We start from the raw sequence: 14,696 nt of genomic DNA, 5'->3' as shown, positions 1-14,696 counted from the left end.
TCTCATCTGTGACATTTTATTGTGATATCAGGCACACAGACAACGCTCTGTGAAATTGTGCATGTATTCATGTGCGTTTTCAAATATTCCGATTGGACGTTTATTTCCTTTTATAAGCTGCATATAACTGGTAATGTTTTAAAATCTTGTATTCCCGTGGTTGATTGACAGGTAGAACTTTCAGCCAAGAACTCCTTGGTTTCAGCACTTGTGCTTGGGAGTCAAAAAATATATGTAAGTTGAGCCTATCCACTGTCATGTACTGTATATGCCATTACAATGGATGCTACGCCCTGAATGTACTGGTTTGTGAACTGCGCTTGGTCTGTGCAAGTTTCTCTTGTTGCCGCCTCCACGTGACATTACCAACGAGCTTACGTCATCCCCCTCATGAGCGCACGTCACAGAGGGACATGTTTTACAGAAGCAAACATTTGTAGTTAAAAAGTATATAAGTATTGTTTTGTTTCTAAAAATAATCAATCGTTTGGGTTCAGAAGAACTTTATTTGTCGACTGGAGTTGTGTGGATTATTTTGATGCACCCTAAATATGCATTTTGGACCGTCAAAAAATGGAGGACATTCACTTGCATTGTTTAAAGGAGGAGGCCTGAAATGAAATCCTAAAAGTCTTAAATTCTGTTTTGATGAAGAAAGAAACTCAGATACACCTTGGACGGCCTGAGGTTGAGTAAATTATCAGTAAATTTTCATTTTTGGGTGAACTATTCCTTTAAACATGTTACCCAAACTCAGTCCAACACTCATATCTCAATTAACATACTACATATTTTACATATTCACATAGCGTAGGGTAAATAAATAATTCAACTCACATTTGTAAGATGCTGTCTTCACAGAAGTTTCTGTAGTTGCAACGTTCAATATTACAATTGTTTTGTCCGGCCAAGGGGTGGTAAGCCAACCCCATGCGTCGAGCACTGTGTGCATGAAGTGTCCAATAATCCACACGTCATTTTGGTACTCGTAGTACACTTTGTTGCATTTTTCAGTGTGAACATACTACTCGCACTTAGTGTTGTCAAAAGTACCGGTACTTCGGTACCAAATCGATACTAAAATAAAAAAATGTAATGGTATCAGTGTTTCTGCAGTACCGGTAGAACTGAGCACAGACTCTATCCGGTACCAGCGTGCAGTATGACTGACAAATGACAGCTTTAAAATGCTCACAGGCTTCATTTGAACACGTGCTCTGTTACTCCTTTTACATTGCAATGGAAAATTAATCCAAGTGACATGTCCTAATGTGATTTATTAAACCGCTGAAGGCTGCAATCTTAGCATGGATGAGCGGAGTACTTTTAATGTATAAATCCGACCGCTCATACTCTGGAAACTCCACAGACATTGAGAATCATTCACGTTGTATAAGATGACAGAGCAGAGCACTAATCCACTGTGAACCACACAGCACATGAAAAATATATTTATATAATTAAATCCCAGCATTTGCGCTTTAATCTCAACTCAAACTTTATATAGCATTTTAAACAACGAGTTGACCAAAGTGCTTTACAGTAATAAAATGTAAAACATTTCACCAGTAATCTAAAATATAAACACTCCAAAACGGTGTCCTACATTTCATTTGTCAGACTCAAAGAACGGTGTAAACAGATGAGATTTCAGACGTGACTTAAACGTTTTCAATGATTACACTCGACTGTGTTACAAACTGTTTATCCGGTAAAGTGAAGCTTCCGGCAAAAGATGCACGTCATAATAAAAGCACGATTTTTGATAATTATGATGTCAAAACACTCAAAGACAGTATAAACTAAATTGCAACTTTTTTTGTGCAAGAAACGGTGACTTTCAATTTATAAGTGGACTTGAGGGGAAAAACTAAAATGCTACAAGAGTAAAATATTGCCCTTTTACATATTGCAAGAAGATTACTGTATTGAAGGGCAGCTGCTTGTTTTTCAGGGGTCTTTTCATGTTGAGCTGCTCTTCTCTAGATATCTGACCCAGTCTAAGGAATGTTTGGAATTCACGTGCGGATCAACCCCCCACTTCCCTTCCTTCTATCCTTCTCTTTGTCTGGGTTTGGCTAAGCGCTCTGGATTCTGGTCTTCCTCCAAGTGCTGTGTTTGTGTGCGTGCCATTGGGTTCAGACTTGTTCTGCCTTGTCGCTGCTGCTGTTTGAGGTTTTAGGAGAGTTTTTGTCGAGCTACCAGAGGCTGGTTTTTTCCCCACACAGCCGTATAGGGACTCCTCTGTTAGCTGTGCGCATGTGTATATGTATATGTTTAATGAAGTGTATAAAGACTCTTTGCATTTGACACACAGGGTAATTTGAGAGGCATAAATCAGGTCTGGTGTGTCACAGAAAGGATTTTGCATGTCTCAACTGTTTCTGTCACATTGACCTCATTATTTTACAAAAGATCATTCCACAACAAGCACTGAAATCAGTCTCAATTACTACACTTTGAATCTGACCCACTTTTGTGCTCTCTTATGACCCAAACAGAAATTGACAGGGGTGATTTTGTGTCTACAGTCTACATCATGCTTTCTTATGAGACGCTAGATCAACAATGAGGTGTTACTTCCCTTTTTTGTGTGAAATAAAGTGTTTTAAGTGTTTCTATCTGTTTCAGGATGTTACATGCCATAGTTTAATAGTTCAATTAGAGGGTTGTTCAAAACTTTAACAATAGCGAAGAGCAATAACAATGATGATTCTTGCCACTCGTGTGCTAAGTATGAAGTGTGTGAGTGTGTTTGTCATGTCTGTCTCATTTAAATGTCCTGCTTGTTGGTTTGGAGCCCCTCTCGGTCTGTGTGAGTCATCTGCCACCTCACGCCACCAGCGAGGGTGGATTTATTTAACATTCAAATGAGTTGCTTAAAATATGTCATGACTGGTTTGGTTCTCTGGAAGCACACTCTCTCACAACAGTGTCTTGCACACGTTTGTATTTCAGAGGGTCACCTCGTTGAACTTGCAGAGTGTGGCATTTGCATCACTTCCTGAATGAGCAAATGCTGACTGATTGATCTGTCTGTTGTGAAGTCAGTGAGAACCGCAGACAGAACTGTCTGGAAAAACCTAATTTACACTCTCTTGGTAAACATGTTCCTCAGGCCCTGTTTTTTGCAGTTGGGTGTGATTTAGACTAATCACAACACGCTCCAACAACTGCTTTAAATGAGAGGATGAGTTTTCTTTTCCAAATTTCCCACCTTGTTGATACCCAGTTTTTGTTCTTTTTAAGTCTTGTTAGAAAAATAAATTTTGAGCATCTTTTATGGCTTTTTAGTTATTTATTTTTTTAACCTGATTTTTGCCATGAAAATAATAGATGTACTGGTATTTGGTATTACTGTATAATTTACAAGCATTGGTATGTTTTCGTAGACACTTCAGAATAGAGGTGGGCGATATGACCAAATTCTTATCACGATATGAGTAATTTTATATCACGATAACAATATCGTGATTAGTTTTTTTTTTTTCTGGAAAACCAATACTAATCGGTTAACATAATAACCATATTGTAATGCCTATTTTTGAAAAATCTAGTGAGTGAAATAAATACTCTTATATAATTTTCTCTTTATTTAGGTCTTGACAAAGTTAAAAAATAAATGCTCAGTTTTAAATCAGCCTTACCATAATACTCAATTTCACATTGTGCCACATTTCATGTTGTTGACTAGTTTTAATATAAACTTTCCTCAAGAAACTGAAGACCATTTTAAAGTAACAAAATATTACATAATTTCTTTAGAAAATACACAACAAAACTATTTATAAACACTTCTTGCAAAAACAAAAAAAAGATTTAAAAAAAGACTGTATTAATGTGGAGCGCATCTTTTGAATTTCATAATATTCTTTAGCATGCTTCATTTTAAGGAGGTAAAACAGATTGTCACGCGACAGTTTGCGATTTTAAATTTTTCGAATCTGTCAGCTTTTATGAACAAGATGTAGCACCTGTTTTAATAACAAGCTCCCTTTCATTTTCTTTTGATCACTTCAGCAAAAATTAATCAAATGATGGAGACATACACATGTGCGGTGTAATCAAGCACACCTCGGCATGTTAAAAGATGTCTGGATCACAGTGACGCTGTAGAAAATGACATCTGGTCAAAACAACAAAAAAGATGCAGTGTTTTCAGACCTGGAATAATGCAAAGAAAACAAGTTCATATTCATTTATAAACAACACAGTATTAATGTTTTAACTTAGGAAGAGTTCAGAAATCAATATTTGGTGGAATAACCCTGATTTTCAATCACAGATTTCATGCATCTTGGCATTCTCTCTATCAGTCTTTCACATTGTTGTTGGGTGACTTTATGCCAATCCTGGCACAAAAATTCAATCAGCTCGGCTTTGTTTAATGGCTTGTGGGCATCCATTGGTGGGCTTCCTCTTGATCACATTCCAGAGGTTTTCAATGGAGTTCAGGTCTGGAGATTGGACTGGCCATGACAGGGTCTTGATCTGGTGGTCCTCCATTCACAACTTGATTGACCTGTCTGTGTGGCATGGAGCATTGTCCTGCTGGAAAAACCAATCCTCAGAGTTGGGGAACACTGTCAGAGCAGAAGGAAGCAAGTTTTCTTCAAGGATAACATTGTACGTGGCTTGATTCATGCGTCCTTCACAAAGATGAATCTGCCTGATTCCAGCCTTGCTGAAGCACCCCCAGATCATCAATAACATTTCTTTCAACCTGTTTTATAATGTAATCCAATACCATGAAAATACCATATACCATGATTTTGTAGTTTTACTATGAAAATGTGATAGTAGACATGTCTAGAAAATAGCCATATAAGCTTACATGCCGTTAAACAAACAAATAAATCTAGTTAGTAGGGCTTGATTCCGTGTGTAATTCATCTTGCACTGTTTGTGCTATGGACAAAGTGAATTTGTGCAGCTTGTTGAGCTAATGTGTGCTATTGCTTTTCTAATGCATGCACTAGCAATTTTCACACAGTGGACAAAAACAGGAACATCCCATAGACTTGCATAGAAGAAGGGACTCGAGACCCTCATATCCATGAAGAACATCATATAAATTTGCAGTTTAGGCTCTTTGGCTTGGGCAGTTGGACTAGTAAGCAACCACCAAAAAATTACTTGGATCACCTTAGCAACCACATGGCAATGTGCCAAACACTCAAACACCTTTGTGGTGGCAAGTTTTGCCCTGACAAGCACTACTCAAATTTCTTAATACACTGAAAAAATCTAGTTTACAATGATCTGTGATTTGAACCTCACACTGAGCTTCAGTTTAGTTTCATTAGCAGGCACAGGTTTGTGTTTAGTCCTTCAGCAGGATCTTTGTTTCCACAGTCTTTGCTGGAATTTGATTTGATTTGAATGTTGGTAATCCACTCCCAGGTAATCTGCTCTCATTGAATTATGTAACCCAGCGCTAGACCTTTTGCGCAAAAACTGTGACTATGACGATTGTTTCGTAATCCCTTTGGGCTGGTGTTCTTCCAAACACTTGTGCCATTTTAAGAGGAGCAGAGTTCACAGCGGTTGGATTGTGATGGTGTGTTAATTAATTTTTAATCTGTTTGGCTCTGCAGGTGTATGTGTGGAAGAGAGGATGATTTTGTTTATTATGTTTTTAGGAGTCAGTCGAGAGAAGTTGTTCAATGGTAGGTTCAGAGCATCCGTTCTGCTGTAATCTGGCTTTAACAGCTTGACAAACACTCTTAGTGAGGATCAAAGCAGATCTGTGACCGTAGAGACAGAAATAACCCTCACACTGAACAATGGGAAATATCCAGCCTGTGGAATCACTGAACTTTGAACTCTTGTGTGTTTTGGGTCACTGGATGGGCACTTTTGTGTGTTTCTGTGTGAAGAGTGGCCCAGAGGTTCAGATTGGTGTCACTGTCTTGTCACTTCACACGAGACAGATTATCCTGGTTCTTTGTCCAGAGGGTCTGCTGCTTATCTGTCTGTCTGTCTGGCTGTCTACTCCTTCAGTCGTAATCTGTAACTTGCGTCCTTTTGCCCTTTAGCCCTGGGTTTGCTCTCTCGGTAACTAGGGATGCAACTATATGGAAGTTCTAGGCTGAAATGATAACATATAATTTTAATCTTTTTTTTTTTTCTTTTTTTCGTCCAACCATTTAAACTGGAGGTTCTAGTTAATTAAACTGCTCAATTGACACAAAATAGGTGTCTATTAAAAGCTCTCATATGATCGTATAAACATACTGAAAATATGTTAAAACATCATTCAGATTGGATGGTTAGCTTATGTTATGTCAAAAGTGTCAACTCGTAAAATACAAGCACATTAGTTTCACACTCAAATTGGTGCTTTTAGCCAAATTTGCATCTCATGTCGCTCTGTTAGGATTATTTCAACATCTCTGTACTTTGTTTCGTTATGTTTGAGCTCATTTTAATCAGGATCATCTACTGTGTGTCTGATGCCACTTTTTTTTTTCTTTTTTTTTTTTCTGTCTTTTATATCAAATTATTAAAAATACATTACAATTGCAATTCACACAACAATTACTTGATACTCTGTGATGAATGTGTTCAGTTACGGAATTTTTTTGTGATGGAAAAAAATGTCATGTAATCTTCCGAAGACAGTTAAAATGTATTTTTATAAATGAAAGAAAATCCAAGAAAAAGGAAATGTTGGCATGAGTAGTGCAGAATCATCTTTTATTATTATTGGTTAACATGATTATATTTGGATAACTTTTGTCTACCAAACCAAAGTCATGTGGTGTAACCAACATGTTGGTAGCCATTGTGTTGTCATGTGACAAAACATAAAACACTTTAGACTTCTAGAGTTTTCATTTTGACACAACATCAGATATTTTGACATTTTATGATAAGGCTCGTTTTCAGTTTTTTTTTTTTTTTTTTTTATATACCTTTTATTTAATGGTTATACCACATGACATTTTTAAAGTCATTAAATCAATTTTTTGTAGAAAATGCTATAAATGTTATTCAAAAAAAAAAGTTTTTTTTCAGGCCTTTTTTCTGGAACTGTAACATTATGTAAAATGTAATTAATTTATAATGACCATAGTTCTCTCTCTCTCTCTCGTAGGGGCATCTGTCCGAGGGTCTGGTCACTAAATGGTATCGTTCTCCTCGTCTGCTCCTTTCCCCAAACAACTACACCAAAGCCATCGACATGTGGGCCGCTGGTTGTATCTTTGCTGAGATGCTGACTGGAAAAACACTCTTTGCAGGTACTTAAACATTTTGTGTATAAATGAATTGTGCAGTCTAGCCATTTGTGTCTGCCCTATCTGTTCAGTCAATTTTTAGTAGTTTATTTCATTGTGACACTGATTAGGTAGTGGAAGGTCATTGGTAAGCGGTGTGTTGTTTACTCAGTGCTAAAATAAACTGGGACAAGGTGTTTTTTCCACAGTAGTGGAGAGCAGCAGCTTTTATGTGAACTCCAACTTAATGGAAACTAGGACAGAATTGTTGATTCCATAAATGTTTTAGTGTATTAAAGTTTAGATGCAAGTTTGGGGTTACTTTTGAGGGTTATCACGGTCATGAAAACCTGGTTATACCTGGGAATTTTTAAATTGTGACATTTGTGTTTGCAGGAGCTCATGAGCTGGAACAGATGCAGCTCATTCTGGAATCCATTCCTGTTGTTCATGAAGAAGACAGACAGGAGCTTCAGAGCGTCATACCTGTCTTTATCAAGAATGACATGTCAGAACCACACACGCCACTCGCCATGTTACTGCCTGGTGTCAGCCCTGAGGGTTAGTTACACAAGCATATTCGCAGAATGCATACATTACCTAAAAACTTAGACCTCTCTCACTCTCCCCTCTTAAGACCCAATTCCTCACTAATCCACTGCTTGCTCAATCATTTTAGAAAAACATTAGGTGCGTGTGGTTTGGCATAAAGAATAACTGAATTTTAAAAATATTGAGCTACTACTCCCTTTTCCTTTAGAAGTAGCCTAGGCTAATCTCTTGTCCATTACTCCAATACAGCCTTGGATTTCCTGGAGAAGATCTTGACCTTTAACCCGATGGACCGGCTCACTGCAGAAGAGGCTCTTGCTCACCCATACATGAGCGATTACTCGTTCCCTCTAGATGAACCTGTGTCCACACACCCCTTTCACATTGAGGATGAGGTGGACGATATTTTGCTTATGGACGAGAGCCACAGTCACATCTACCACTGGGACAGGTGGGCTCACACCTAATGGAAAATTCCAGATTTAGTTTGTACTTCAGTGAGATCTTGGGTTAAAATATAGAGCAGATAGAGACTTAAGTGATTTGAGACTTGACAGCAGAGCAGTCCAATGGAAAGAGTTTTCATGAAATCACATGCTCTAATCTGATTGGCTGGGTTTACACAATTTCCAGGAGTCAGGGTAGACAGATTTTTATCAGTCCGCTGGGAGCCCAAGTTATGATATTTGGCTGCAACAATGAGCAAGGCAAAACCTCCATGGGAAAACAAGAACAAGTATTTGAGGATGTTCAGGAGTTTTGCGACGGCTGTAAGTAAACAAGATGATATTTACGAAACTGTCTCGGGTTTTGCAAGTCTGGTTGTCAGAAGTAGAGGTAGACCGATATATCGGTTTTACCGATTAATCAGTGCTGATAGTTTCTTTTTGGAACTATTGTTATCGGCAAAAAACTGTGTCAATAGTTGCAGATAGTTTAATAATTTCTTCACTTCAAAATAAGAGTCCCTGGTGTATTTTGTGCTCGTTTATTATTAAAAGTCCCACATAATGCTCCAAATTTTCATTTTTTTCTGGTTATTTTTGGAATTTTGGTAGAACAATAAACTGCATCTGAAGTTTTATTCATTTTGGACTCTTTGACTGTGCCTGTCATAGTAAGGAAAGAATAAGATTTTCTTTTTTATTAATTTTTTTGCCATTCTTAAAATTGATCGGTTATCAGCCTTTCCACCACCTTAGTTATTGGTATCGGCAAAATCCAGTATCGGTCAACCTCTAGTCAGAAGTTTGAGTCTTTGTTCATGCGTCCTACTTTGATAGCATTTGTAGAAGTTAGACTTGTGAGAGTCAATGATATTGGTATTTTGGCTGTCATGTGATGTTTTCTGACATTGGCTGTCCTCTTCCTTGTGCAGGTATCATGATAGTCAGTTCTCAGATCAGGACTGGCACCTGCACAGCACCCATGAGATGGAGGATGTGCAGCGTGATCCTCGAGCCATGTCCGACTTCACAGATGAGGAGGAGGTCCAGGTTGACCCGCGCAAATACATGGATGGAGAATGCGAGAAATTCCTTGAGGATCCTTTGTTCGACCTTCCTGAGCGCTCGTGGCAGCAAGATGATCACCACGAGAACAAGTATTGTGACCAGGAGTGCAGCTACACTTGCAACTACAAAGCTGTGTCCCCATCCTACCTGGACAATCTGATCTGGAGGGACAGCGAGGTGAACCACTACTATGAGCCCAAGCTCATCATTGACCTCTCCAACTGGAAAGAGCAGCAGAGCAAAGAGAAGATCGACAAGAAGGGCAAGAGCAAGTGCGAGAAGAATGGACTGGTCAAGGCCCAGATCGCCCTGCAAGAAGCATCTCAGAATCACAGCGTGGCAGAGAAGGACCGCGAGCAGGAGAAACACCACTTCGACTTTGACTCGTTCATCGCCGGCACCATCAAACTCAGCCTGCAACCGGAGCCCGGTGACGTGGACCTCCTGAACGAGCTGAACACATCCGTTTCTCAGCTAGACACCCGGGTCCCCAGCGGCTCCATGTCCAAATCCATCAGTCAGGAAAAGGAGGAGAAGTGTCTGGTGAACCTGGCGCAGCTCAGCGTCCAGGCGCCTTGTCCTTGGGAAAGTTTCACGGACAGTGGCGGCGATGAGAGCAGCATGATCGACGAGGCTTGCTGGGATGTCCGTAAAGACGAGCAGCTCCAGAAGGAGAACAGCAGCTGCCAGAGCAGTTACCTCGATCGGCTTTTCAGCAAGCGTGAGGAGGTAGAGTCTGAGTTACCAGAGCCCATCGAGGTGTCTGCTCCGGTGGACGACTTAATTTCCTGTGGTGCCGAGATCGTCTTTAACATGCAGCTGGAGTCTCTGGCCATTCCGGGGTTTGAGGGAGTGGACAACATTCCTCTGAAGTCCATCCAGGCCACGCTAACGCCCTCTGCTGTTAAACGCTCCCCTCAAATCGTCCACAAAACCTACAGCAGCATTTTCAAGCATTTGAATTAAAGAAAAAACCCACACCCATTCAAGCAGAGTCCAGCTTATTTTTTATAGAGTTCTGTATTTCTGTACTTGAATCATTTCATATCTTTTTACATATTGGTTACTTTTTAAGGAAACTTTTATTTTTGTTTTTTATTTGTGGATTAAATGTAGATGAATTCAGTATGTAAATTCGTGCTGGACTGTGTTCCCTGTTTGCACACATGAACAATGTTTTGGCCCCTACTGATCTTCAGTTTTCAAACTCTGATATAAATATTATTATTTTTTTTTTTGCGGCATGAAATTTGCACACAATGTACTGTAGATTCAGAAACATAATATGGAAAGACAGAGGAATGACTGTTAAGCAGAGAAATAGATGGTATATTCAATGTAGGCAAAGGAATAGAGGGCGGAATAATGCACTAAACGTGTGGGAGACGCCTTCCCTGAAATCATATTGTGATCTTCTGACTGACAACCAATAGGACAGACTTGAGCAAGTGCATCTTTGCCTTTCTCCTCGTTTTTTTTTTTAACTAAGGCTAATTTATTTATTGATTGACTTTTTTCTCCCACCTCATTTCCATTAAAAGCAAAGCCTTTTGCCATTTTGTTGATACTGTAAACTCCCTCAAACGTGATGCCAGCACAGCAAGCGTTAACCATAGGTTTGCGATACTTTAACTGTAGGTTCGTAAAGGCGTTATCTACCTCAAGGTAACAGCAGAAGGTTCTGTCTCCCAACTGTAGTGCTTTAACCAAACACTTGCCCTCTCAACAATGACTTCTGTTGTTTTTCATTTTGCATTTGCCATAGTGAAGTGTTAAGATCATTATTTATTTTAAAGCAGATGTGAGATATTTATTTTAAGAACATTGTAATTTTTTCAATGTGAGGCACTGGACCTCCATTCTGGTCCGTTTTGGCGCTCTGTTTGTGTAGCCTTGGATGATCGCTCATCCGTTTGAGTTGTACAGAAATTCATGATGCTTTCCCAAGTTCCAGCATTTTTTTTTTTTAATGAATATTCAGTATGAGGGTTTCTTTTTTTCTTTTTTTTAATTTTTTTTTTTTTACTTGTAGGTGCTTTTGTATGAGTGGAATATTGTTTAACGCATTTTATGCGCCTAAAAGTCTTAATTTGTTTTTTGATATATACATACATACATACAATGTTAGAATTGTGTGCATGGAAGAAAACCAATGGAAGGTACATTAAAATGAAGTTAATGTTGAAGTATATTGTAAGTCATTAATTTTATTTTAATTGTATGTTTTTATTACAAAAGCCCCCCCCCCCCAAGCAAGCATGGTTGAGTTAGGTTCAGATTTAGCATGTAGAACACTTAAAATATTTCTTTTCTTAATTTTGCTTTAAGTGCTGGTTTCTATTGTTATCATTTGTTCCATTGTAAAATAACATCAATAAAATGGCCAGCGAATATTAATGTCTTTTTCATTTTTTTTACATGGGGAAAAATCCACAGGGGCAAAAATATGTACATTATATTTAGACAAGGGATTTACCTTTCTTAGTGCACACCTGTGCAGCTACAGTTATTACACTATTGAAGAAAGGCAGGTTTGTGAAATGTTTCATGAGTCCGTCACTCATCTGGAATCTACAGCTGCTCATCTTTGGCAATAAGAGTCTTGTGAGAACTTATCCATGTAGATTCCAGATCACAAATATGTGACACATGTAAACTATTGTGGGCATGGTGCATTCAGTGACTGCAGGGAACACACCATACATTTGTGAGAGCAGATCAGGACACCATTAATTATTTTCCAACCCTTAAAAAGCATACTAATGTAAAAGTACAAACAGAACTCAGTTACTCCTTTTACCATGCCCACCACCCAACTGAACACACTATGTTACGGAGTAAGACCCTCCCTTCTCTAAACGGTACTAATAAGCTCACAGTTATGTTCATTAAATGCAACAGCCTTGTTATGACTTGGGTGTGTACTTTCAAGTATTTGCAGACACAACATATTTGAAATTGGCTGTTTCCAGTGGCATACTAGTGTAGTGTATTTTGGATGATGGTCATCTGGGTATTAGATGCACACACAAAAATAAAGATACTGCACAGTAAACAATATATGCCAGAAATGTTTATTAGTATGGTATGGCAGTATGCTATTTCCAAATCTGGTTTTGATTAGCCTAAACATTTTTAATTAAGGTCATCCTATAGGTTTCTTCTCTAATACAATCAGATTGTGAGATTACAACTAATAGTTTTCAAATAAATGTTCAATATGTCACATTATCGCTGAATCACATTTACCATGTCAGAGCTCAGATGCAGATAAGAGCTGCAGTGTTTGTTGATCATCAGTAGCGATCTTGTGATCCTGGGGCAGAGAAGGTGTAGCTTTTGGATAGAAACTATCTTCTTGATAAGTTTGTAATTAGCACACTATGGTAACAGCAGATCTCATTCAAATACACAGACTTAACATGGAGTGTTAATCTCATCTAAATGGCCTCATCATTCACAATGTGACCACATTGTCCTTATGGACACCAAGGAGCCTGAATCAGTGAATGTGTTAACACTTTATAAAAACTAAACCGTAAAAGTATTTGTAAAGCATCAGTTTATAGTTAATTCATTATTTCTAAATCATTGTTCCTACATTGTTAATACACTGAGTATATACAAATAATATGTTAACACTTAACAATAAAGTGCCATTAGTTAATGTGAACTAACAATGAATAACACTTTTACAGCATTTTTTAATCTTTAACATGACATTAATACATTTTTAAAATCTAAAGTTGTATTTGTTAACATTAGTAATATGAACTAACATTAACATTGAACAATTGTCATTTTAACAGCTAACAGTAAAAAAGCTTAATAAATGCTGTAATATATTGTTCATTGTTATTTAATGATACCTAATGCATTAACTAATGTTAACAAATGGCACTTTATTGTAAAGGGTTACCATTATTCTTTCATATTTACTGTAGCAAATGATGTATTATTGTTTAGTAAGTTCATTTGTCAGCAGATTGATAATGGTCATGTTTAGTTAACAACTTTTAAGAGTAATTGATTAATAATAAATATTTAATAAGGCATATACAGTTCTCATTTTAGGTCATGAAAAATACTTAGCGAACAATTATTCTGTGCTTTATTACAACCTTTATTAAGCATTAATTGCTTAATAAAAAGCATGAATTATGCTTTCATGTATATTCAAATCATTACACGCATGTATATATATATATATATATATATATATATATATATATATAGTCTTAATTAAATTAGATAATATATAATGTATTTTCTTACAAATACTTTACCACTGGTTTGCATCAAATGAAATAAGTTATGCATGGTTAACAAGTTGTTTACTAAGGATGGAAAACATTATTAAACTGGAATTTATTAACTACTAATAAATTGTTACTACAGTGAATATAAATGAAAAACATACTACTTGTACAGTATATAGACTATAATGTATTAATCTATACATTATCGGTTCTAATACACTACAAATACTCTATACTGTGTAGTTATTATAGTGTTACCATGAAGGGGTTGTCGTGAAAGCCCACAGTCCACTGCTGATATGAAATGATGTCACTTTTCATGCTCTATGTACGGTATTACATGTATATCCATTATTAGTGTCACTTTCAGGGTGCAGTGTCATTTGTGCTGAAATAATAATAATAATAATAATTTAGGATTCTTTTTATATCATTTTATATTATTTTATATTTATTATTCTACATTAAAATGTAGTATTTTTTTTCCTTCACTTACATGTACTTACACATGGAAAATGTTTAGAGTACACATGGAAACCCATCTCTCCATGGACAGGAATTCAGGTCAATACCAGCTGACTAATGTGTATCTAGAACATGTCGCATATCTCCCTCCAGGCCGTGTGGACATGGTAACCACACACTTGTGGCTGCTGTTCCTAAGGAAGAGGGTGTAAGGACGCACACATCTATGGGCTGGGCTGCTTGTCCGCTGAACTCAGTGTCTTCATTTAGATCAGATCATTCACTTCTGTTGCACTTTTTCTTGAGCAACTCTACAAATTATTCTTTGATGTTACGAAATCAAACAGCTCACATATTATTGATCCATATAGTGATTTAATAGTGCTTGATAAGTTTATTTGTCATATGCTCAGCTGGTGAAATGGCTGTGAAAGGTATGGACACCAGGCCAAATACGATGCAGTAGAGCGGATACCATCTAACACTTTTTGGTTTTCTTAAGTTTGTGTAAACGCACTTGGGGTTCAAAGTATTTTTCTTTTTTCACATTAATTTTACACATGTCTGGTACAAATATGGAGACTTGTTTCATGAATAAACCGTTTACTTTTTTTACCATCTACTTGGAAAAAGGAAAGTGAAATGTTACAACGTGCCCCGTTGTAACGGCTGAGGGGCAACGTGAC

General features: G+C 37.5%; 1 protein-coding gene across 3 annotated transcripts in view; it reads left to right on the top strand.

The window, feature by feature from the left end:
* LOC127417023 (mitogen-activated protein kinase 6-like) overlaps positions 1-11,677 on the top strand; it is a 36,025-nt gene extending 24,348 nt beyond the window's left edge. For all 3 annotated transcript variants that reach the window (XM_051656709.1, XM_051656708.1, XM_051656707.1), the window contains exons 3-6: positions 7,100-7,244; positions 7,617-7,781; positions 8,022-8,223; positions 9,151-11,677. In XM_051656709.1, coding sequence (XP_051512669.1) covers positions 7,100-7,244; positions 7,617-7,781; positions 8,022-8,223; positions 9,151-10,252 — 1,614 coding nt within the window. In that variant the 3' untranslated portion in view covers positions 10,253-11,677. The remainder of the gene's footprint in view (positions 1-7,099; positions 7,245-7,616; positions 7,782-8,021; positions 8,224-9,150) is intronic.
* Positions 11,678-14,696: the final 3,019 nt, after the last annotated feature.

The sequence above is a fragment of the Myxocyprinus asiaticus genome, chromosome 26 (assembly GCF_019703515.2).
Source record: "Myxocyprinus asiaticus isolate MX2 ecotype Aquarium Trade chromosome 26, UBuf_Myxa_2, whole genome shotgun sequence".
Lineage (NCBI taxonomy): Eukaryota > Metazoa > Chordata > Actinopteri > Cypriniformes > Catostomidae > Myxocyprinus > Myxocyprinus asiaticus.
The sequence above is the reverse complement of the archived record's forward strand: the minus strand, read 5'-3'. Positions and strand labels throughout refer to the sequence as shown.